Genomic DNA, 24,776 nt, shown 5'->3' with positions numbered 1-24,776 from the left:
TTATATTATAACAATATGATATATTTATCTTTTATATTTAAAATGTACACCATATATTGAAGTTTATAAATTATAATTAATGTTAGTAAGGATTAGTACATAAAATTCGGAAGGAGTAAAAATAATAAGAAGAAAATATTGCCTGGTCCCACTACCTTTTGACTGTTGAAATGTTCTCTGGGCCTCTCGCCCTGTTACACACCCTGACACAAGAGCTGCCATAGCCCTGCTTTCCAGGCAGCTTTTTAAAAGTTTGCTTTTTCTTTTCTTTTCTTTTCTTTTCTTTTTTTTTTTTTTTTTTTTTTAACCTTTGGCCATGCCATGTGGCCTGCTGGATCCCAGCATCCCGACCAGGGATTGAACCTGGGCATGGCAGTGAAAACACGGAGTCCTAACCACTGGACCTCCAGGGAATCCCCCAAAAGTTTGCTTTTTAAAAAATAAATAGATACAGCCTTGCACACAGCCCTGTGCCATGGGGGAGGGTGTAGCTGGCACACTCTTGGTACTTATTTTAAGGCCCTTTATAATGGGGGTTTTATTTGATTATCACCTTTATATCTGCCTCAGCCGGAATCCTGCTGTCTGGCACCTGGAAAGCCGACACCCTAGTCCCTGCTCTGGGGCTTGCACACCACATTTTTCCTGGGTGTCAGGACTTCCTGTTGTTTGAAGATATGCAGTGTGATTGGGCTGCTTCTGACTCTTCAGTTTCTGCCTCTGAAGCCTCCCGTGGCAGCCTCTGGACCTGGTATTCTTAGTAACACCCCTCGAGCATTTCTGCTTTTCTCACCCATGGGGGCGATGAACCTGGCGATCCGTGGGCAGGGCAGGGACACTCGATGTCCTGCCACTCACGGGTCAGGTTACCCAACTCCCACGTCCCGCTGGATGGTCATGGAGACAAAAAGCCAGTCTATAATTATCCAGGCACAGAACCTGAATTTTACAAAGAAACAGTGAGTTTTTGCACTAAAATTTCCAGGGAAGTATCTATGTATGAGCTAATTTTCTTTCTCAAGAGTTGTTCACAATTTCAAAAAGCATGTTACCAACAGCAACAGCATTATCCATCTGCATTTATAGCAGATGTTTTCAAGGTGGTTCCATGTATGCATGCAAGCATCTGACCACTTCATTATTGCCCTAGAAGTCATGCTCAAACAGCCACAGTTTTGTTATTAATTGCTTTTCCTGCATTTCTCCTGTATATTATATTTAGGACATAAAAAATGACTGTGTACATATGATGTTTTATCTATGGATTTCTTTTAGATAGGAAGAGGTATACTAAAAGTGATCCATTTTATGAAGAGGCTCGGGGTCTGATAGGGTTGAGATCCATGGCCCTTGGACCTCTAGGTCTCTTAGAGCAGGGATCACATCTGTTTGCCCCTCCACCTGGAATACATGATATGTGATCAATAAATATTTGTTGACTTAATAACTAGTTAGCTATGAAAATAATTTGGGGACGTTAACACCAGCCCCTTGCTCTGCCTTGTGCATATAGTAAGTGAGCAATAAATATTTCCTGATTGAATGTGTGAAAATGTTTGAGCTTTTGGGTAGAAGAGGAAGGCTGCAAAGGTTACATTTAAGATAACCTGCTCTTCAGAGATTGTGGGAGGGCTCCAGGGGCTGAGTTCTACGAGTACAGTGAATTGCCTCCGACAGATTCATCAAATTTATTCATCCACTGAATAATTTATTCAGTATCTACTATGTGCCAGGCATGATGATGGTTGGCAGTCCTGGTAGCCATAACGGGTGCCACCTCAAAAATTCCTAAATTAGGCTTTGAAAAAAGGTTAATTTTTTAAAAATTTATTTTATTGAAGCATAGTTGACTTACAATGTTGTGTTAATTTCTGCTGTACAGCAAAGCGATTCAGTGATACATATATATACAAAAGGTTAATTTTCAAAATACAAAAATAGGGAATTCCCTGGCGGTCCAGTGGTTAGGACTCCGCTGCTGGGGGCCCAGGTTCAATCCCTGGTTGGGGAACTAAGATCCCACAAGCCAGAAAGCGTGGCCAAAAAAAAAAAAGAGTATTTGTAATACAGGAGTAGAAGATTCATGTGTTTTTTTAATATAAGAATACACAATGAAAAGATTTTAAAAATTAGCCGTAACCCTTCCTTCCCAGATAATCCTCAGTGACTTTTTTTTTTTTTTTTTGGCTGCGGGGCTTGTGGGATCTTAGTACCCGTACCAGGAATAGAACCCATGCCCCCTGCAGTGGAAGCGTGGAATCCTAACCACTGGACCGCCAGGGAATTCACTGTGATATTTTAAAGTAATGCCCATATAAGATTAGAACATTCAAACAGTACAGAAAGGTAGAAAATGAAAGGTTAAAACCTCCCTCATATATCCCATATATATTGACTTCTTTAGCTATATAAATATTTTAACCTAAAAGAACCATACTATAAATGTGGCTCTGTAACATAGTAACATATTTTTGAGATCTGTCCATTCTGGGGCATTTTTAAAAAATAGCTACTAGAACTCCATGGAATGGATGCACCATTATGTATGTTACTTGCCTCTTAACTGCTGGGCACTTTGGTTGCTACTAATTTTTTTTCTATTATAAATGCTGTTGTAATAAACATTCCTGTGCCTATGTCTTGGTACCCTTTTGAGGGGCTCTGTGTCTCTTACCAAGAGGCCAGGCTCAGCCTACAGCCATAACACCCTGAGCATACCTCATCTCTTCTGATATTGGAAGGTAAGCAGGGTCGGACCTCATTAGTACCTGGATGGGAGGCCACGTTCAAATCTTGTCTCATCTGGCCTGCCCCAGGCGAAACAAGGGGACTGCAAAGGAGATTTTGTCTCTCAAATAGCAGCCTCTGCTGGGCTGGGTCAGAAGAGCCTGCCATTAGGAGATAATGCTAATACGGTTAATAGAACTTGTGTAATAGTTCTCTGGGTGGCAGAATTCTGCCTGATTATTTCTTTATATTATTATATGTTGACAGAACTTTCTGTAACAAACATGTACTTCTAAAGTTAAAAAAAAAAAAAAAGCAACCTCGACTTTACCTTAAATAATTTTATGGCACATCCTGGAGGGAGGTAGCAGTATCTTTGCTGCTTCTTTTTCAAATTTTTTAATTTATTTTTATAGAGGTATAGGTGATTTACAATATTATTTTAGTTTCAAGTGTACAACACAGTGATTCAAAATTTTTGTAGATTATACTCCATTTAAAGTCATTATAAAATACAGCCATACTCCCTGTGCTGTACAATATATCCTTGCAGTTTATTTCTTTTATACATAGTAGTTTGTATCTCTTAATCCCCTACACTTATCTTGCCCCTTCCCCCTTTCCTCTCCCCACTGGTAACCACTAGGTTGTTCTCTACATCTGAGAGTCTGTTTCTGATTTGTTATATTCATTCGTTATTTTTTTTTAGATTCCATATATAAGTGATAACATACAGCATTTTTCTCTGACTTATTTTACTAAGCATTATATCCTCTAGATCCATCCATTTTGTTGCAAAATGGCAAAATTTCATTCTTTTTTTTGGCTGAGTAGTATTCTAGTGTGTGAGTGTGTGTGTGTGTGTGTGTGTGTGTGTGTGTGTGTGTGCGCGCATCTTCTTTATCCATTCATCTGTTGATGGACATTTAGGTTGCATTCATATCTTGGCTATTGTAAATAATACTGTTATGAACATTGGGGTGCATGTATTTTTCCGAATTAATGTTTTCACTTTCTTCGGATATACACCCAGGAGTGGAATTGCTGGATCATACGATAGTTCTATTTTTAGTTTTTCGAGGAAACTCCATACTGTTTTCTGTAGTGGCTGCACCAATTTACATTTCCATCAATAGTGCAAAAGTGTTCTCTTTTCTCCACATCCTCGCCAACATGTTATTCTTTTTTGTGGGGGGGGGGGGCTGTGCCGCACGGCCTGTGTGATCACAGTTCCCCCACCAGGGATTGAACCCGGGTCATTGCAGTGAAAGCATTGAATCCTAACCACTAGACCGCCAGGGAACTCCCAACATTTGTTATTTCTTGCCTTTTTGGTAATAGCCACTCTGACAGGTGTGAGGTGGTATCTCCTTGTGGTTTTGATTTGTAAACCCCTGATAATTAGCGATGTTGAGCACCTTTTCCTGTACCTGTTGGCAGATCTTACCAGGCAGGGCCTCCTCAGGGGAAAGGCTGTGCATATTCTGCATATGAAATGCAAGGGCCTCACGGGTCAGCAAGATGCCTGAAGCACTGGCAAACCTTCAGGGTGCGGTCAGCTGTGGCTTTGGGGTCAGACAGACCTGTCTGCAAGTCAAGGCTCCTCCACTGGCTCTGAACGAGGGTTTGTGACTCTGTGCACATGGCTTAACCTCTGTAATTCAGTTTCCTCATTCTTAAATGTGGACGATGATGCTTATTTCAAGCAGCTACTGTAAGGCTTAAATGAGAAATGTACATAAAGAGTTTAGCCTAGTCCGTGACACATACAACATGTTCAGTAGCTATTATTGGTGTCCTTCAATCATAAGTTCTAATTTTTAGAAAGTTTTTCCTCTTATTGAGCTAAAATTTGTTCCTGTAACTTCCTTGCATTGCTATGAAATCTGCATGCTCTTTTTTTAAAAATTTCTTTATAATGTTTTTTATTTTTGCATTCATTCTACAAACATGAATTGGTTGTTTCCCTCATGCCAGGGGCTGGGCCAGGCCTGTGAGCACAACTGAGAATAAAGACCAGTCCCTGTATGTGGGAGAAGTACCCCTCCTCCACATGACAGATTGGGATATGTAAGAAGAACAATCACTGCTTCCTTGACATACTTCTTTCCCAGGCTCAGCCTCCCTCTCCCACATCCATTTAGCTGTACTTCTTGCTCTTGTTGCTTGTTGATTTTAATCAAGGCTCAAAATTATCCCTTCTCCAGGAAGTCTTCCCAAACCGCACTAAGCAACTGTGTCCCCCTGCCCCAGTTATCTTGTCAGCCCTTGGGGACCCAGTTTCCATTCTTCCAATTTGTTTGCACTTGCCAGTTTTTTGGTGTGTTCCCACTTTTTTGGAGAGCAACCCAAGACTTCCAGGCACTGTGCAAGGCAATGGAATACAGCAGTCCCGAGCCACAGCCAGTGTCCCTCGGGAAACCTCAGTCAGTCTTTGGCTTGGCCACCAGGGAGCTGAAGCGCACATGCAGGTGAAGGAAGGTTGCGCTGCACGAGTGTGTACTGGAGCTGGAAGGAGGCTCAGGCTGGATCCGAGATACAGGACCACTAGTGACCAAGCCAACCCGGAAGTCTGGTCTCCCGGCTTTAGTTCTATGCTCTTTGGAGAGCAGTCCGCCAGTACACCCAAGCAAGGGCACATCCAGGCCTGAAGCTTGTTCAATTATGGGGGGAAGGGGAGCTCTTAAAGAAAAAGGATAAAAAAATTAGGTACAAAAACGAATGCTTAATTATAATGAGAAATGAAACCACAATGAATCACAAATGCTAAAAGAGCTGATTAGTGTGACAAAATTGAAATGACACAGTCGTAACAACAGCTATTACTGTTATTTGATTCCCCAATACATCTCTATGCTTATTTTTCTTCCTACATTTTTTTGGCTGCATACTTCTTGTTCGCCATATGATACCAGTTTCACAACTTAGTTTTCTACTGAGAGAATGGAAGGATAATTCAGTCTTTCCTCTAGCATGGCTGATCAAAATTTGGTTTTTATATTCATTTCGAAAACTTGCATCATCTGGGCAAACCTGCCCAAAGCCCCAGGCTTCATCCTGGCTCTCCAGCTCCCAGGCTGGGCCCCAGCAGCTGCTCGTCTCGCTGCCCGCATCCCTCTCCTCCGACCCAGGAGATGGCTACAGGGCCGCGGGTGCAGCGGCGAGCCTGGCAGTCCCAGGAGCACCCCGCGTGGTGAGCCCGGCTGGGGCAGCGCTACCGCCTCCAGCCAGCAGGTGGGCCTGAAAAGCCCCCGAAGCAGAAGCCTTAGTCTCGGAGCATCTTTTGGATAGATCCTTGGAATCAGGGGCCTCCATTCCTAAACATTTAACTTCTTCTTACTGTAAGTGGAGGATATTACTTTATAATCATCATCATCATTCTTATTATATGAATATTATTATTTGCAATACAAATTGTCTTTCATTGCTAATGTTGATTAGATCTCAGTAATGGGATTACAGAAGCGTTGTTGTTTTTTTAGATACAAATGTCTATATCTTTGACTTCTCTTTTTCTTTGACTATAATAAAGGAAAAATGCTCTTCTATTAATCTGATGTCCATTAAATATCTTTGCAGCTGTTACATGAATGTTAGGTGTCTGGCGCATAAATGTATACACACTGCCACAGTTGACAGATTGACACTGTACACTAGTCATCCCTGTTAAGAGTGTTTTGGATGTGAAGGCCTGAGAGGAATGATAACAGCAGCTCTACTAATCATATCTTATCTGTTCAGGAATTTTACAGTTTCTAAAGCACTTTCACAGATATAAGTTAATTTAGGCCTTTCAACATCTTGTGATGGAACCAAGGCGGAAACAATTTCTACCTTTTATAGATAAAGAGCTAGAGGTCCAGAAAATGGTCCTAAGGTCACAACACCTAAAAAGTGACAGGTTCAGTCCCTCGCCCTTACCTACTCTGGCTGGCTCTGTTGCACATCTCTTTGGAATCCATCTCTTCCTTGTCATCTCCCTATGCTCCACCTCTTCAGGATCACACGGTCTTCTCCTGGGCTAACAACAGCTTCTTTCTGAGCTCCCTACTGCCAGCCTCCCCTCCAGATTCTCCTTCCACCGCCGCCCAAGTTATTGGTGAAACTCCCTTCCTTCAATGGCTCCCCATCACCTTCAGGACCATCTCTGGCCTACCCTTCTAGGCTCTGCACATCTGACCCCGCCTACCTCTTCAGGCTCATCTCCTGTCACTCCTCCAAGGCTAACCAAACATGCTGGTCTCTCTTAACCCTCAGGAAGTTAGCAAATGGTATTTCCTCTGCCTGGAATTCTACTTTCTTCAAATGTAAACATGCACAATGATCATACTTATCTCCTCTCTGAAGCCATCTCTAAACCCTCCTGGCAATATGCCATTCTCTTTCTTCTGCATTAGGGAGTTCCAAACACACATGCCTACAGTGGCCAGGCAGGTAACAATATAAACAGAGTTGGTGTAAAATGATCACTAGCACCAGCTACAGGCCCATGATAAACATCAAGGACAGTGTCTATCACAATGGGCTGGGGGGATTCTTGCAAACTTGAGAGACGTGTCCCTTCTTAAGAAGGCAGCCTCTACATAATTCCAGCTCATGGATGTCTAGCATCAATGCCAGGCCCAGTGTCACCAAATTTCTTAATTTTTAAAGGTAACTCAGAAATCTGGACTTTTACATTAAAATTCCAGATTTGGGGGGAACTCCCTGGTGGTCCAGTGGTTAGGACTCGGCGCTTTCACTGCCATGGGCCTGGGTTCCATCCCTGGTCAGGGAACTAAGATTCCACGAGCCACGCAGCAAGGCCAAAAAATAAACAAATAAAATAAAGTAATAATTCTGTTTAAAAAATATTCCAGATTTTGAAATGCTAGCAACCCATTCAGATTTAAAGCACTACAGGGGCCAACTCTTGCAAGCCAAGTAAAAGACATTAGTGGGCAGGGTTCATCCAGTGGGCCTCCAGTGTTCAATCTTTCTTCTACAACTTTTTGGCTGCGTGGCTTGCAGGACCTTACTTCCCCGACCAGGGTTTGAACCTGAGCCTTTGGTAGTGAAAGTGCGGAGTTGTAACCACAGGACTGCCAGGGAATTCCCTCTCGTCTACATTTTAATGGGACATTGTACATAACAGTGGCCAAAATGTACTAAACACTCACTATGTGCCTGGCAGGTCCTTTTCTAAGTGCTTTACGTGTATTCATGCATCCAGTCTTCCCAACAGCCTGAGAGGTGGTTACTATTATTATCCCCATTTTACAAAGGAGGAAGCAGAAGTTAAGTAACCTGCTCAAGGTCACTGAGTTGGTGAGTGCATTCCAGTACTGGCAGCCCGCCTGTAATATAAATGCTTCTCTCGTGATCTCACCTACTGGACCATAATTCCTTTGTGGTCCACAGCCTCTCATCTGTGTATTTCCTACAATGTCTAGTATAGGGGGCACTCCCTAAATGTACGTTGAGCTGAACTGATATTGCATGTAATAGATGTAATTATACCTTCACTCATTCACTCAGTAAGACATTTGGAGTGCCTACCATGTTTCCTGTCCTGTGTTAGGGACTATGGGAGTCCAGGGACATAGCCTTTGGTCTCCAGGTGCTTCCAGTCAAGGAGCACAAAATAATTATCATTACTAAAGTGCAGTAATTATCATTACTAAATTAGACTAACTGGAAAATTTTACCAAGGACCGATTATGACTTCACGAGATAAAGCAGGGAACGTACAATTCAACCCAGTCTCTGTCTGGTGATCTAACCGTATTTCAGAGAAGATGAAAATATGTGGAGGGAACAAAGGGAAAGGTTGATTTTAGGGAAGAAACTTCAAAAGCATTTCAGCAATGGTAATACTTCATCTGGAAAATGACTGAAAGAGATGGAGCTTAACTGAGATTCACACAACAAAGTTGGTTGATTGAAAAGCACTCTCTTTTGTATAGGAACAGACTTGGGGAAGATATTTGAAAGGTTTCAGAAAATATACCTTTTTGCTAACTCTGTGTCTCCTCACATATAAAAGACAGGAGTGGGGAAATAGAGGTAGCTTCTCCGAACTGTTTATAGAAATCAAATTCTACTGTGACAAACACATTCTAACAAATACCTATTGAGATGGCTTGGGGGAGGGAGGCATTACAGAAAGGGTGAAGGACATGTCATCTTGATTGTGGTGATGGTCTGACAGGTATACGTGTATGTTAAAACTCATCAAATTGTAAACGTCGAGTACTTGCAGTTTACTTGATGTCAGTCATACCTCCATAAAGCTGTGAAAAAATTTCCTAGACTCTTGCTGTTCAAAATGTGGTCTGTGGACAGCAGTATCAGCCCAGAAAGCTTATTAGAAATGCAGACTCTCAAGCCTCCCTCCTGAGTCAGGATCTTCAGTTTAACGATACCCTTGTGTGGTTCTCATACACATTAAATTTGACCTCTTATAGTGAATGTCTGGAACTCATTTCCTACCATGAGTTGTTAAAGGAAAATTATATTTCCTAATCTGTTCTAGGTCACTAAGAGCAACTACCTACAGGGCATTCTTTGATGGTTATATTAGGAAGAGGTTTATGTGTTTGATCTAGAGGACGTGCAGATTTTTCAAGAATATTCAATATGTTAAACTCTAAAACAATAAAATGTCAATAATTACCACTGTATCATATTTTACCTGTCCATCTTCCTAGGTATGTTCTGTAGGTTTTAATATTTACACTAAATTAAAAAAAATTTTTTTTCTGATTACAAAAGAAATGCTTATTGTAGAAAACTTGGAAAACAGAATCTATAATTCCAGGAAGTAGAGTTATATTTACCCATCTCATTATCACCCTCAAAAGTTATTGAGTACTAAAGATAAAATACAAAAATGTAGTGTATTTATGACTTCTTGGAGGTTAGGCCTTGTGATATGCATATCTTTAAAGTAATTAGCGCTTCCCTGGTGGCGCAGTGGTTAAGAATCCTCCTGCCAATGCAGGGGACACGGGTTCAAGCCCTGGTCCGGGAAGATCCCACATGCAGCGGGGCAGCTAAGCCTGTGCACCACAACTACTGAGCCTGCGCTCTAGAGACCGTGCTCCACAACAGGAGAAGCCACCGCAATGAAAAGCCCATGCACCGCGACAAAGAGTAGCCCCCACTCGCTGCAGCTAGAGAAAGCCTGAGCGCAGCAACTAAGACCCAACACAGCCAAAAATATAAAACAAAACAAAACATTTAAAAAAATAAAGTAATTAAAGTTAAATCTAAAGATCCAAGCTAAGTGAAAATAAATCACTGGGCTTAGAGTACTAGAGTTTGTTTCGAGATGTGGGTTTACCGTAGATCAATGAAGCTGAAGCTTCAGGGCCCCTCAGTTGCACAGGCCACTTGCAAGGCCCTTGGAGAGGCCCTGGCAATATATTTACCAGATCAAATGTTTCTGTAAAAGTTTCTAAAGTAAGGTATTTAAGACCACTGTCACATTGTATTCAGACTTCCATCACTTCTCTTCTGCATTAAGTGGTGCAGGAATGGCCACTGGCTTTTTTGAGACCTGGCTAAGGGAACAATGATTCAATTAGGGATACCTTTCATTTGGGTTTACTGGCGTGCATTTATGGTTTGCAGTCATTTCCGGCTACTGTTAAATTATTACTCACCGTGGGTGTAGGAATGGCTTTCTGGAATACACCTACCTCCCATTATACCAGCTCAGCCAGCACCAATGTCACAGAGGTGCGGGACTAGAGGGCAAAATAACTCTGTGATGCCTGGCACAGGAATGTGATGCCATGGGCAGCAGAGGAGAAACAAGATTTGAAAGAAAAGGAGAAACTAGCCCATAGAAAATCCTTGCGACTGTCAGAAGTAAAAAATCCTTCCGACTCTAAGTAGGGGATCAAATCTCTCAATGCCTAACCTAAAATGGAGGTTCTCACTCATCAGGAATCTAAGTAATGTCATATATACAATTATAAGTGCCCCATACTTATTTTTGTTTGTATGCTATGGAATGGAATATATTAGAATTCTTTTATTTGTGGGACACAAACTTGCAGTTGTACTGTAGTGAGTCTTTATGGGAAGTCACATGTTTTATTCATCTTAACGGAGAAGATTCTGTCTTAACATAGCAGATAAATTTTGTCCTGAAAATCGCTGGAGATCCAGTAAAAACCAGGCAAAAAATTGCCATTGAAGCAGCCAGACAGTCCTGAAATATTATAGCTCATATGTGAGAGAAACTTGACACGTTTTCCCAAATTTGACAATAACCCTAAAAAAATACACAGTAATTCAGTAATAAGTTGTGAAGCTAAAATTTATAAGCAATTAATAATAAAAAAAAGGATCACCATGCTAAAGACTGATTTTTCTATTTTCCTTATAGAAAACATTACAAAATAATTATCATAGGAAAAGCTGATCAAAAGTATACAGCCAAAAAGTGTGGGCAAAATTATCATAAATGTTGCCCATAAAGTCTAGGAACACAGATAAATATACATAATGTTGTCAAGAGCTTTTTCAATCTTTAAAAAATAAATAATTATGTTCTGGATTTTTGGACGCCCTGTAGAAGTGTGTCAAGCAGTTAATAAAAATTTTATGGTTATCTGTGTGATGTTTGTGAGTTTTGTTAACTTTTCAAAATGTCACTTGTGAGTTCTTTCTCATTCTAAATATATATTCACTTTCCTACCTCTCTGCTCGTAATTTTTGTGTTTTTTACTTAATGAGGGCCCCACAAATTGTAGGCGCTTCAGTTCCCGAAAAAAACAGGATGTGCCCTTCCACGACAGTCTCAGAAGCCACGGAATTTCTCTGCAGCCTCAGTTTATTCTTAAAAAAAAAAAAAGGCATTTGCTCGGCATTTCCTTAGAATTGCCAGAGTTCCGCCAACCACACAACTGTCTACAAATGCGGAGGGTCTGACCGGAGGGGTAGGGCGCTCATCAGCAGTCACCCTCCCGGCACAGACCTTACTCGGGGTCCCTCTGACCCCGCCCGACCCCTCCCCTGCCGGACACCGCGAGCCGCCGGAAAGAACGGCGGGGCTGGGGCCGCTGGGCCATAGTACCCTCCCTCCGGGAGGAAAGAGTGCCGGAGGGGGACCGGGCGTAGGTGGGCGCGGGGCGCTCAGGACCCGCGGGGCTAGAGGTCGGGGCGAGTGGTGGCAGAGCGGAGCCGACCGACAGATCGGGGAAGGGCGCGGGCGGGGGACCATGCCCGGGAGCCCTAGATCCTACTCAGCGGCGGAAGTTCCGGTGTCGGAAGGCGAAGGTCAAAGGTCAGCAGGAAGTCGATACGTGGCCGCCGCCTGTCCTCGCCGAGGAGGCTCAGCAGGCGGAGATGGCGGCGGTGCTGAACGCAGAGCGACTCGAGGTGTCCGTCGACGGGCTCACACTAAGCCCGGACCCGGAGGAGCGGCCCGGCGCGGAGGGCGCCCCGCTGCTGCCGCCGCCGCTGCCGCCGCCCTCGCCTCCTGGGTCCGGCCGGGGCCCGGGCGCCGCAGGGGAGCAGCCGGAGCCCGGGGAGGCGGCGGCTGGGGGCGCGGCGGAGGAGGCGCGGCGGCTGGAGCAGCGCTGGGGCTTCGGCCTGGAGGAGCTGTATGGCCTGGCGCTGCGCTTCTTCAAAGGTGAGCCGGGCAGGCCCCACCCCCGCCGTCTTTGCCCGGCCCCGGGGAGACTGGACCCGTCTCGTCCTCACCCACCCGTGTGGGACCGCAGTGACCGGAGCTGGGCTCTGTCCTTGGGGTTACCCGAAGTTTGTCACTACCCGTTTGGCCACTAGGTCCCACCCGTAGGGGCCTGGAACCTTGGTTTAGCAGTCCGGCTCCCGCCTCCCCGAGGTTACCGGGGCGTCTTACCTGATTTAGCTTCTCTGTTTTCCAGGAGCCTGGGTGGAAGAATGAGCTCTCTCTCTCTTTCCCAGAGGTTCCCGTTCTGGGATTTTTTTGCTTGTTTGTTTAACTGTCGCATTCCTTTTCCTGTTGCTTATGGCTTGGCACGTCAGAACCACCGATTTTTGCTCTTTTTCCATAGTGGAAGAAATCTTTCCATGGGTTTCATACATATACTTTCCATTCATTATGGAGAGCCTAGGACTTGATCACTTGGCAGTATTGATGTGGCAGAGAAGAAGAAGTAAAGTATTAATCCCCCTTGGCTTGTCAAACTCTGAAGAGAAGGGATGCTCACTGTGTAACTAGTAACTTCTAGATGGTTAAAATTTTACCTTATAAGCAATGTCCAAGAGTGAGTTCTCAGATTAAGGCTTAAAAGTACCCTCTGTACTTCTCACAGAATTAATTGTAATAAATCTTGTCTTAGAGCTAGATTGTGCTGTGTGGGTTTTTTTAATTGGGTGGTTCACGTAGTCAGATGGTGGTGGTACCAGTCACATGACCTTGTCAGTGGGAAAAACTGATGGATGAGAAGAGGTACTTAGATCTTGTGGGGTAGATGAGCAAGGAGAAACATCGGCAAATGAAACTTTAGACGTGGTTGCTAGGTTCCGTATACATTCCAGAACAGCATATTTTCCCTTTTCCCAGAGGGAGTACCTTTTGGAGTACATATTTTACTAGTTGAAGTTGAGTCGTTGAAAGTAGTGATACATTCGAAAGTTATTTGTTTTCTCTGAAAATGATTCTAATTGTGCAAACTAATGAAAGTCTTTTATAAATTTTCCAGAAGATTTGGTCATTCCCCTTCATTGCATTTTTATTAAAAAGTTCACCTTTGAAATATTCATCGTCACTGCACGATGAGTTCAGCTCTCCGTGCCAGCTTGGGGAATTGGTAATGGCTAATGGGTTTTGGATCACTTGACCCTTAGGTCACTGGCTTGAATTTAGAGTTTCCTGAGGTGATGATATACTACCACTTACGTAAAAATCGGGTGGTTTCTGTACAATTCATATAACTACATTTTACTTAAAATTTTTATTCTTGGAACTTACTTTTCTGGTGTACAATAAGATTAAAATATATTGTAGCAGAATAACGTGTAAGAATAGAAAAGAATGAACTTCTAATCCTAACTTTCGCCATATAACTAACAAAAAAAATGGATAATTTTATCTTCTGAGCCTGTCTTATTTGAAAATGGTAGTAATGTCTTCTTTGAAAGATTAAAACACTCTTAATGTGCAGTAAATTTAGCATTGCTTGGGAGTCAGGAAGCTCTGGATTCTTTGTTTTGGGCTGTGCTGTGCAGCCTGCGGGATCCCAGTTCCCCGACCAGGGATTGAACCCGGGCCACGGCAGTGAGAGCGCCAAGTCCTAACCACTGGACCGCCAGGGAATCCCTCTGGATTCTATTTACCATGTACTCCTAGACAATTAACTTTTCTCTTCCAGACTCAATTTGTTTATATATAGAGATATAATATGGCTGGATTAAATGAAATTTGACATCTCAGATTTAAGGTTTAGTGCTCTAAACCTAACATTATTTTAACGTGTTTGTTGAGTGGTAGGACTCCTAGGTGAACCTGTAATTTGGGACCTAGTTATCAGTCACATTAAAGAAAAAAGCTACATTGATAGTATGATTTACTAAGTTCCTAAGTTAAGCTCTCAAAGCAATATCCAAGTACTTAAAAGGAGAAATAACAATCTAGCAATCAAAAGCTCCCTTTCTGCATGGATCATTAAATGTTAGCAATGAAGAAGCTATTAGTATATGAGGTTCCTGAGTTGGGGTGGGGGGGAAGGATCTAAAAACAGTCAGAAGAATTATGGAAAGTAGGGTGAGTCAAGTGTTGGCTGCCTTTGTTAATGTGTGAATTTTTCCAGCATAATACTTGGCATTTTTATCAGTCTTGCAAGGACTTTAATAAATCACTATTTTGTGGTTTTGTATCTCACATGAATTAGAAATAACATTACACTTTATCTTTTGCTGTGGAATAAATATGAATCTTGAAAGCATGGATATCTTTTTCCGTTGAAAATAACTTGGGTTGGGAAGTAGGGACCCTGTTTCTCATTTCTCATTCCCTGCCACAGTGAGCATAGGCTAGTGCTGAACCCATTGTGTCAGTTACCTAACCCTCTTAGTTTTTGAAGGTAAAAGTAAAATAATAGATGAAAATACTGGAAAATGTAAGTTAGCATTTTACCATCTAAGCTCCAGACATTGTTGAATCCTTATTATGGATCAAGTTTTATATAAGGTTACCACTGTAAATGAATAGTATATTCCCTTTTGCTATTATGGAACTTAGAGTCCAAAAGAGGAGTTAAAGACCCAGTGGCAAGTGCAATACAATGTGGAGTATCCAGAGAGCAAATGCCATTCCAGAGAAGGGAGAAGGCCAAGAGCCATGAAAGGGCAAGGCATGTGTGTCAGGGAAATGGCAAATAGGAAGTAGGTACTGTAGTTTGATGGAGAGAGCTGGGAAGGTAAGTTGGTGTCAGGTCCGTGGAAGGACTGGAATGCTATTGTAAATAGCCTTTTTGACAGCAGACCGTGAGGAACCATTGAAGGTTTTTAAAAGGAGGAGCAAAGTTGCCCAGTTCTATTTTAGGAAGATTAAGCTGGTTTTCTTATCTCTTTGGGTTAAGGAATCAGCTGGCTTTATTGTAGCCTTTCTACTTCTTGGATAGAGTTAACCTGGGGAGTTGTGTTTTGGTTTTTAGAGTTCTTGGGGGTGAGTTTTTCCTTCTCTAATACTTTGTTGCCTCACTCCATTGAGCTGGTAGATGGTTGCATTAATTTAAAATTCCAGAGTGATAATTGCCACCAGTTATTGAGCAGATGTTCACTAAATATCAGGTACTATTTTGAGAGCTGTATGTATACTGTTTTGTTTAATCCTCTACAAGCCCTTCAGTGGGGGTGTTATCCTGGTTTCTTAGTTGAGAAACTTGCCCTGTAGGCCCGTTAGTTATCAGTAGTAAGAGGCAGAGCGGGTCCTGGGTCTGTCTGATTTCAAAGGCAGTTCTTCCCACTATAGGAGATGAAAAGCAAATAGGAACCTTGCTTTTTGATCGTGTTCCTAGGAAAATATTCAAAACTACCTACCTTGTTGCCTTATCACATTTTAGAACTTCTTTAATATATTTGCTTGAAAATATTAAGAGCTAATGGAAAGATACTGTTTTTCTGTTCATGGTCACTTTATCAAGAATCTCTTCAGAGATCTGGAAAGGTAAAGTGTGGGAGAATCATCTGCTCTAAATTCCTACATAACATTGTTACCCGGTTTCCAATTTTGGTTGTTACGAAAAAATCTCCTCCAAAGGACTGAAGTAAATGTGCCCATCAAAAATATTGATAAATGCTAAATCTCATTGCTACTAATACATTATTAGACCTTTTGAGAGGCCTGCATTTAGCCAACATGATTGTGTTTTACTCTTGGTAAATTGAAAATGGATGTGTGATTCATTAGCAGTTGAAAAATGGTAATCTAATTGTCTTTCCTTCACTGTAATACTTTTCCTCACATGCTATTTGGTTTGGGGTACAGCTTAAATAGGAAAGAAAAGATAAATGCTTCTTTCCCATTATTAGGTTTCAGAATAATGAGTTGTTTCCCTTAGCAGCCTCAAAAGGTGACAGTTTTCAAAATGTTATATACTTATGCATGTAAACCTTTTTTTTTTTTTTTTGCTTAGGCTCTTATTATTGATGCTCAAATTGTACCATCTTTAGCAAGTGGTGGCCTTTTAAGATTGGCTCCTAAGTTCCTTTGACATGACTAGTAGTCTTCTATAGCTTCCTTGGTATCTGGTATGATGAGATGTTCCAGATTCATCTTATACATTTCCTGCCTCCATAGGAATCAGCCATTTCTCCAAAGAGACATGGTTCCTTTAGTGGGAAGTGGCATTTGAAGAGCCGTAATCTGGGTGTTAGCAGTGGGCGCTCATTGCTACTGGATTGGTCATTATTTCAGTAGACGGATCTAGGGTGTGTGTGTGTGAGGGGAGTGATAAGTTTTTGAGGGTGTGATATGTGAAAGGAAGCTGTAGTTGAATTTGGAGGAACTTAAGTCTAGGACTCAGTTTCTCTGTGGAATTGTTAATGAATCTCCACTAGCATTGCTGTTGATTACACTGTGTTATGTTGCTGATAGCAGAGAAGCAATCATATGGACATACTGAATAGTTCCATTTCCTTTTGTCCTCTTGAAACATATGCATCTCCAAGAACTTTTATAAATGGCTCCATTAATGTTTTAAAATACTGTACAACTGTAATTTATTCTTTGGTAACATAATAATTAGTGTGTGCCTCCTGGACTTAAGTGGACTAGCTTCAGATAATTTCAAGTTTAATTGTTACTATTGAATATCTATTAAATTTTGAGTTTATTTTTCCCTTCTTTCTTTATTGTCTGTATCTTTAGGTATACATGTATAGCGTAGGAGGATGTAATAGACCTAAGAGACACTTATAAGAAAGAAAATTATAGCCGCCAAGAATAGTATGCCTTTTAAACATCTGCTTTTTTAATTTGCTATTTCATACTAGATTTGAGCTGAACTAAAATTTTCCTTTGAATACTGGATTCAAGGATATGTTTATATATGTGTTTGTATATGTGTATTTTTTGTATATATTTTGTATATGTGTATATTTTAGCGTAGCTGATTTTAACATTTGCCTGAGGCCTCCCCTTTATTTACTGCATGTGCAGAAAAGTACACAAATCATAAATGGTGCTTGATGAATTTTTACAAAGTGAGTACACTTTGGTAACCAACAACCAGAAGGAGGTAATGTTTACTTTTATCAGTTAGCTAAAACGAGAGCTACTCTGGCTCAGTATTTAGGAAGTTGAGTTCTGGAGTGAACACTACCTGGGGTACTTTTTCCTAGTTTTGCCACTCAGTTTAAAATCTGCCTTCCTGGGCTTCCCTGGTGGCGCAGCGGTTGAGCGTCCGCCTGCCGATGCAGGGGAACCGGGTTCGCGCCCCGGTCTGGGAGGATCCCACATGCCGCGGAGTGGCTGGGCCTGTGAGCCATGACCGCTGGGCCTGCGCGTCCAGGAGCCTGTGCTCCGCAACGGGAGAGGCCACAGCAGAGGGAGGCCCGTATACCACAAAAAATAAAATAAAATAAAATAAAATCTGCCTTCCTTTACTCAAATTGTTGTAAGAGTTATAAGAATTTTATATATATATATATATATAAACTCTTAGCAGAGTACCTAGCAATTGGTATTCTGTGACTGCTTATGTTGTTGAAGAGGAGAGATTACCAAGAATTTATTAGACAGTGTGTTGAATTAATGGGGGGGAGATCAACTTTTATTAAGTACTTTGTACATGCTAGACAGTTTCCAGAGTTTCATACTCATTAACTCAGAAATACTGCATTTATTATACTTTCTTATAAGTAGTATAAAAATGTATCAGTCAGTTGTTTTCTCAGTTGAACATGGACGAGATGTGGTTTTAATTTTAATATTTCTAAAAGACGGATTTTATTCAAAGTGTATTCTCTGCCAGGCAACAGTGATAGGGCCATGAAAGAAAACAGATTTGAGCTTAGGCTGCTTTGGGGGAAATTCTGTATCTGGAATGAGAGAAGGGGGAGGTGGTCCTGCTATCTTCCACACACTTCACACAATCCCTGGATACTGCTTTTAGTTTGAGGCATCATTCTTTAGGGTTAAAGACAAAATGGAGCTCATTCAGAAGAGAGCAACTTGTATAGTGTGGGAATTCGAATCCCTGCCATCATTATCATAATAGCTGCTGTTTAGTGAGTGTCTGCTCTACTCAGGCACTGTATCAAGACTTTGGTACACATTATTTCTAACCCTCACAAGAAATGTGAGAAGTTATTATCTCCATTTTATTGATAGCAAAACTGAGGCTCAGAAAGGTTATCTGTGTCTGTGTTATATGCTTAGTAAATAGCAGAGCTGGGTCTTTAGGAGGTATGTATGAGTGAATAAGCTGGGAATATTTAACCTAAAGAATAGAGAACTCAGGGCAAATATGATGTACAGTATTTTGTGGCTTTTTTTGAGGTCTCATCTGTTAGATGTGTTTTATTTAATGCCGAGGACTAGAAATAGACCCTGTGGATAAAATTGAGACAGATCTACTCAGAATAAAGAGCTGAAATAAAAATCACAGCTATCCAAGCATGGAATAGGCTGTTTGAGACAATGAATTCCCATCACCAGGAAGTGTTCAAGCATACGTTAGCAGTAACTAGGTGGGTATGCTTTGATTTCTTTATCTTAATCTTTTACGTATCTACTTCAGGTTTTTTCTTTGTTGTTACCGTGAGGCTTATATAATATAGTTATACTATAAAATACTATACTGTAGTATGAAAATATACTGTAGGTTAAGCTGATAACTGCCATAGCATACAGTAACTGTATTCTTTCATTTCTCCCTCCCTCACATTTTAGATTATTGATGTTACAATATACATCTTTTTATATAGTGTGTCCAGTCACAAATTACTGTAGAGCAAGTGGTTATGTAGAGAGGATTTGAACTTTGGTTGTGCAGTTCAGTTGTCTATCTTTAATATCCTTTCCAACCCATAGATTTTATTGGCTTTCATTTCATCAAATAAAGGCTAGAAGGAACATTGAAATAATTTGTTGCCCTCCTCTTTCTTTACCTCCAGAGAGAAGAGAAAAATATTTCTCAGTAAACTTACTCTAACAGTTGACATGTGAGACTAATAACCTTTTGTTTAATTAATTTCAGATGGAAGGGTAATCTTTCAGAGCTTTGGGCTTGGTAACTGTGATTATAACGCTATTATCAAATTATTTATGCTGTCTTACTAGAACTGTAAAGTTAGATACTTATGAATTTAATAGAAATGTAATCTAGAAGCCATTTCTCTCTTTATTGGGAAAATGTGTTACCACAAATTTAGTGGCTTAAAGCAACACATACTGTTTTATAGTTCTGGAGGTTAGAAGCTCAAAATGGGTCTCACAGGGTTAGAATCCAGGTGTCAGCAGAGCTCTGTTCCTTCTGGAAGCTCTAGGGGAGAATCTGTTGCCTTTTCCAGCTTCGGGAGGCCAGCTGCATGCTTTGGCTCGTGGCCCCTTCCTCCATCTTCAAAGCTAGCAGCATAACATCTTCAAGTCTCCGTCTGACTCTTCCTGCTCTCCCTCCATTTATAAGGACTCTTGTGATTACTTTGGCCCACGTGGGTAGTCTAGGATAAGGTCAGCTGCAATCTTAATTCCCCTTTTTCATGTAACCTAACTTATTCACTGGGATGTAGATTCTGGGGATTAGATGTGGATGTCTTTGGAGGGGTGGTATTACTATGCCTATCACATGTTATAATGTCTTATGAGCTGATTACTGAAATTGAGCATATGAGTTTACTCCTTTTACCTTTTTATCAAAGTGAAAACCAAGGCAATTTAAAAGGTCAAGTTGTACTATGAAATTTGTAAGGAAAAATAGCCAACCCCGTCTCTTTTTTCCCATCTCCAAGACCTTCTCCCCCAAGGCAACCACTTTCCATTATTTTAACTGTTTCTTCTGGTATTTGTCTCTGTTTTCCTGCTGCTTCTTTTAATTTATTAATTATTATTATTATTTAAATACTTATTTATTTGGCAGCACCAGGTCTTAGTTGTGGCACGAGGGATCTAGTTCCCTGACCAGGGATCAAACCCAGGCTCCCTGCATTGGGAATGTGGAGTCTGGACCACTAGGGAAGTCCCTGCTTCTTTAATTTAAAAAAAAAAAAAAAAAAAGAAAAAGATAAAAGTAACTTATACATGTATGCCTCTCTCTTCCTCCTTCCTAAACTCTTAATTTTATAGTATCACATTTGTGATTATATCAGTGTCAGTTGTCTATTTGTGGTATTCATACCTGAGACAGATCATGCACTTTGATTATATTTTGGTTCTTATGCAAACTCTTTGTCTTTTGTGTAGTTAGAGGTAATTATCATTTTTTTCTCTGTCCTCAGGTAAACTCTTTTTTTTAAGAGACATCTCTCCTAGATATCCTTAAATTTTTGATTCAGTCTTAGCTTTCTACCTTCTGAGTCTCTGCCCACAGTCATCCTGAAAATTACCTTCACCTCTCTGTGGTGTTGGAATTCCTTCTTCTGGAATCCCTTATTTTCTTTTAGACTTTCTTTTTTCCTGTTGGAAAATTTCTTTCAGCCTTTTTTTCCCCCATGTTGGGAGCTTTCTCAAATGACCGGTGATCCTTGGGTATTCATTCTTGTTAAAGGGTGAGGCACTGGAGAGCCAATTGTAACCTAGAGTACAAGCTTTTACTGTAGGTAATGAGGCAGAAGAAGTTTCATCGGGGAACCCTCGACATCAGTATCTTTCAAACTAGTATGTGTAGGTCTTTTATTTTGGGCCAGTTTTTCAAGAAAATATTCCTGTCTCCTGCCTGGAGTATATGAATCTACTTGGCCAGCATTTAGGCACTAGACAGGAGAAGGGAGGGTGGGTGGAAGTTGTTTACCATTTACTAGCGTAACTTTCATTTCGTTTCTCTTTTTAGTCCTGCAGTTCACTCTCAGGCTGGTGTTCTCCCACCTGGAGTATCTGTGATTCGTGTTCTCTAGTATACACATCCAGACCTCTGCTAAGTAGGGGCAAGGTAGCCATCTGCCTGCTTGGGATTGCCAAACAAAATGGGAGGTAGGGGTACCTGCTTTTTAGATAGTTTTTTATAGTTTTTAGGTAGTTTTAGATAGTTTTATATGTTTATATAGATTAGATGTATTTATATATCTAATATAAACATAATATATTAATATATTTTAGATGGTTTTATATATTTATATACATATATATGTATTTATTTGTTTGTTTGTTTGTTTTACTTCTTGGCCACGCCCCGAGGCATGTGGGATCTTAGTTCCCCAACCAGCCAGGAATCCGAGCCCCCTGCATTAGAAGCGTGGAGTCTTAACCACTGGACTGCCAGGGAGGTCCCTAGCTAGTTTTTAAACCAAAACCCCTATTTTTATCTAGACTTCAGCTTTTAAAGAACCTGGTGCCGGGCTTCCCTGGTGGCGAAGTGGTTGAGAGTCCGCCTGCCGATGCAGGGGACACGGGTTCGTGCCCCGGTCCGGGAAAATCCCACATGCCGCGGAGCGGCTGGGCCCGTGGGCCATGGCCGCTGAGCCTGTGCGTCCGGAGCCTGCGCTCCGCAACGGGAGAGGCCACGACAGTGAGAGGCCCGCATACCGGAAAAAAAAAAAAAAAAAAAAAAAGAACCTGGTGCCTTCAATTCCTGAGCTTTTCCAGGGTTCTCTGAATTGGCTTCCTTTTTCCTTTTAGTGGGGTTTCATTGAGGATCAGATGTAATTGTGTGTGTTCAATCCATGTTTAACGGGAAGTTGAATTTTATGTTTTTAATCCTTTTAATTATATTCGAATTTTTAAAATATTTAGAAATAATTTGGCTTTTGCATTTATTTCTTCCTTTAGTCCAGGGTCAGTAAACATTTTCAGTAAAGGGGCAGATAGTAAATATTTTAGGCATTAAGGACCATATATGGTCTGTGTTCATATTCTTTGTTTTTTGTTCGTCTATTTCTGCTTGTTGTTGAACAATTCTTAAAAAAGATAAAAACAATTCTTAGGTCACAGGCCTTAAAAAACAACTGTGGGCAGAGTTGGTCTAGTTTGCCAATCCCTGCTTTAGTCTGTCTCCTTTAGGTAAAATAGTTTTTTAACCTGACTTTCGGTGTTCAATTTTATAGAAAATAAACTTTTTAATATAATTGTTACTGGACAGATGCCAGCAAGTGATCCCTTTTAGTCCATTTGATTGAAGATGGCTAGCTTTGTACTCACACTTCTCCAGGTAGTAGAGATGGTCATTTTCTGCTTTTCATTGATGTGTTTTCACACACTTGCATCTGAAAAATAGCTCTGCCGCTTCTTTCTAGCATAATTTATATTTGTCTTTTTGGTTGCCATAGAAAGCACTTTTCCAAATTGATTGAATTTAATGACGTTGTACTAATTAACTCTGTAAGTGCAGGGACTGAGGATGATGCCTCTCTTCCTTACCGGCAGGACTGAAAGAGCTTTCCTTTGGGAATATGGTCTTGGCTAAAGATCTTTGAGTTTCAGCAAGGCGTTTCTGTCTATTGCAGTTATAGTAGTTATAACTTCTTTGCTGCTAACTACGTTTAATGCCCTTGGAACCAGAAATAATTTTAGGAGAGGGAATTCCCTGGCTGTTCAGTGGTTGGGACTTGGTGCTTTCACTGCCAGGGACTGGGTTCGATCCCTGCCTGGTCAGGGAACTAAGATCCCACAAGTCGTGAAACAAGGCCAAGTTAAAAAACAATAATAATAATAAATAAAATATTTTTTTTAAAAAAGAAATAATTTAGGAGAAAATTATTCTCATCTAACGCAGAAAAACTAAATAAAACAAATCTTCGTGGTGTGTGAACTAGAGCCATCTGAAGAGTAGGAGAGAAGTAACTTTTTTGTAATACTGTAATAGTCTGCCTAATGATATTGATTGTGAAGGGTTTTCATTTTCTGTTTTCGTTGAAGTTTAGAATGTCAGCATGATGTGGGCTGTCCTGTACTAAAGGTGGTTGGGATTCTTAGTATATCCTTCTGGGTTTTGTGCATTCCTCAGGAGAGAATAATTGATCTGTTAATCTCGTCCCAAAGGCTGAAAGATAAGTTGCCTCGACTTTTTAAAAACGTTTGTTAAAAAAGAAAAAAAGCATATGTGTATTTGATATAAAAGTACATATGCACATTGGCAATCTGAGGAAATAAAAAATGAATAAAGAAAAATCTGTAATCCAATCTTTCAGAAATAATTATTAGTATTAACATTTTGGTGTGTTTCCTTTTCTTTGGTTTGTGTGTGTGTGTGTGTGTGTGTGTGTGTGTTTTTAAGACAGATTTAGTTCCCAGCTAGAATAATGATGAATAATTTGAAGATTCAGTAATATGTATTAAAGGAAGGATTATAGAGCAAGTCTTAAAACTAGGAAATGCATAAAAGATTCTGTGGAAAGGCCAGTAAAATTCACAAGATTGGATGTACTGTTTTGCTCGTTTTCACAGAACTTGACCTGTACAGTCAGTTTCTTCTTTAGAGAGATTTGTTGGGCCTGGTTTTGGTGTGGTGAGCGCCTGTTAACAAAGTGTGCGCTTAGTGCTGGCGTTCATGGTGGTGAACAAATTTATGTGAGTGCTTGACAGAAACTTACACTTAAAAACATATTCCCCTTCTGAAAAATTAATTCTGTCAGGCATAAAAAGGGCAGATGTTAAAATGACATCCAAAAATCCTGAAACCCCCCTCCCTCTGTTGATGAGTCACCTTTTAGGGTCAAGGTTAGACTACACCTTGCTGAATAATGGGTACAGATTCCTTGTTGACTCACCCTCTCCCATGGTCCCCGATTCTAGTTTGAAATAAAGGAGCAAATTTATCACCTGATAAGAAATGGACCCTCCCTCCATTAGAATAACTTTATAGTAGTCATATTTTTAAAATATTTTTTTCATACCCACTAGTCCTATCTGTTAGCTTCAGATCATCTCCCTAAAGCAAATAAGAATTCTTGTGTGTTTATGTTTGAAAATTGCTGTATTACATGACTACTCAGAAAAGTGTTTGGTCTTCCAGTGAATAAAGTTTCCATCAGATTTTATCTTTATTGACGTTTATTTGGGTCAAAGCAACAGCTCTCATAGAATTTAGACTTTTTTTTTTTTAAGGAAAAAACAAAACGAAATCTCAGGGATCCTGATTGAACAAAACAAGGAAGTTATATTCTACTATGCACTCTACCCCCACTGTTTCCCAGGCTCACTACACCTTTTTTTTTCTTGAATGACCAGCAGCATATTTTTCTTTTATAAGGCTCAAGATAAAATGAATAGTTAGGTTGGTGCCTTTTTGGTTTTAACAAACAAAAACTTTATAAATAATAATCTTTCAATTAATAGGCTAAGATCAAGGTTGGAGCTGTTTTTCAGATCATCACTTTTGGGGGAAGTAAGAAGAAAGTTGGGGCTTCCCTGGTGGCGCAGTGGTCGAGAGTCCTCCTGCCGATGCAGGGGACACGGGTTCGTGCCCCGGTCGGGG

The 24,776-nt window shown here is 40.8% G+C and overlaps 1 protein-coding gene across 1 annotated transcript in view; it reads left to right on the top strand.

Moving 5' to 3' along the window:
• Positions 1 to 12,011: 12,011 nt before the first annotated feature.
• Positions 12,012 to 24,776, top strand: part of ACBD3 (acyl-CoA binding domain containing 3) — a 32,295-nt gene continuing 19,530 nt past the window's right edge. Inside the window, exon 1 of the mRNA XM_024130615.2 lies at positions 12,012 to 12,352. Within this exon, the coding sequence (XP_023986383.1) occupies positions 12,067 to 12,352 (286 nt within the window). The 5' untranslated portion in view covers positions 12,012 to 12,066. The remainder of the gene's footprint in view (positions 12,353 to 24,776) is intronic.

Source organism: Physeter macrocephalus, chromosome 4 (genome assembly GCF_002837175.3).
Source record: "Physeter macrocephalus isolate SW-GA chromosome 4, ASM283717v5, whole genome shotgun sequence".
Lineage (NCBI taxonomy): Eukaryota > Metazoa > Chordata > Mammalia > Artiodactyla > Physeteridae > Physeter > Physeter macrocephalus.
The sequence above is the reverse complement of the archived record's forward strand: the minus strand, read 5'-3'. Positions and strand labels throughout refer to the sequence as shown.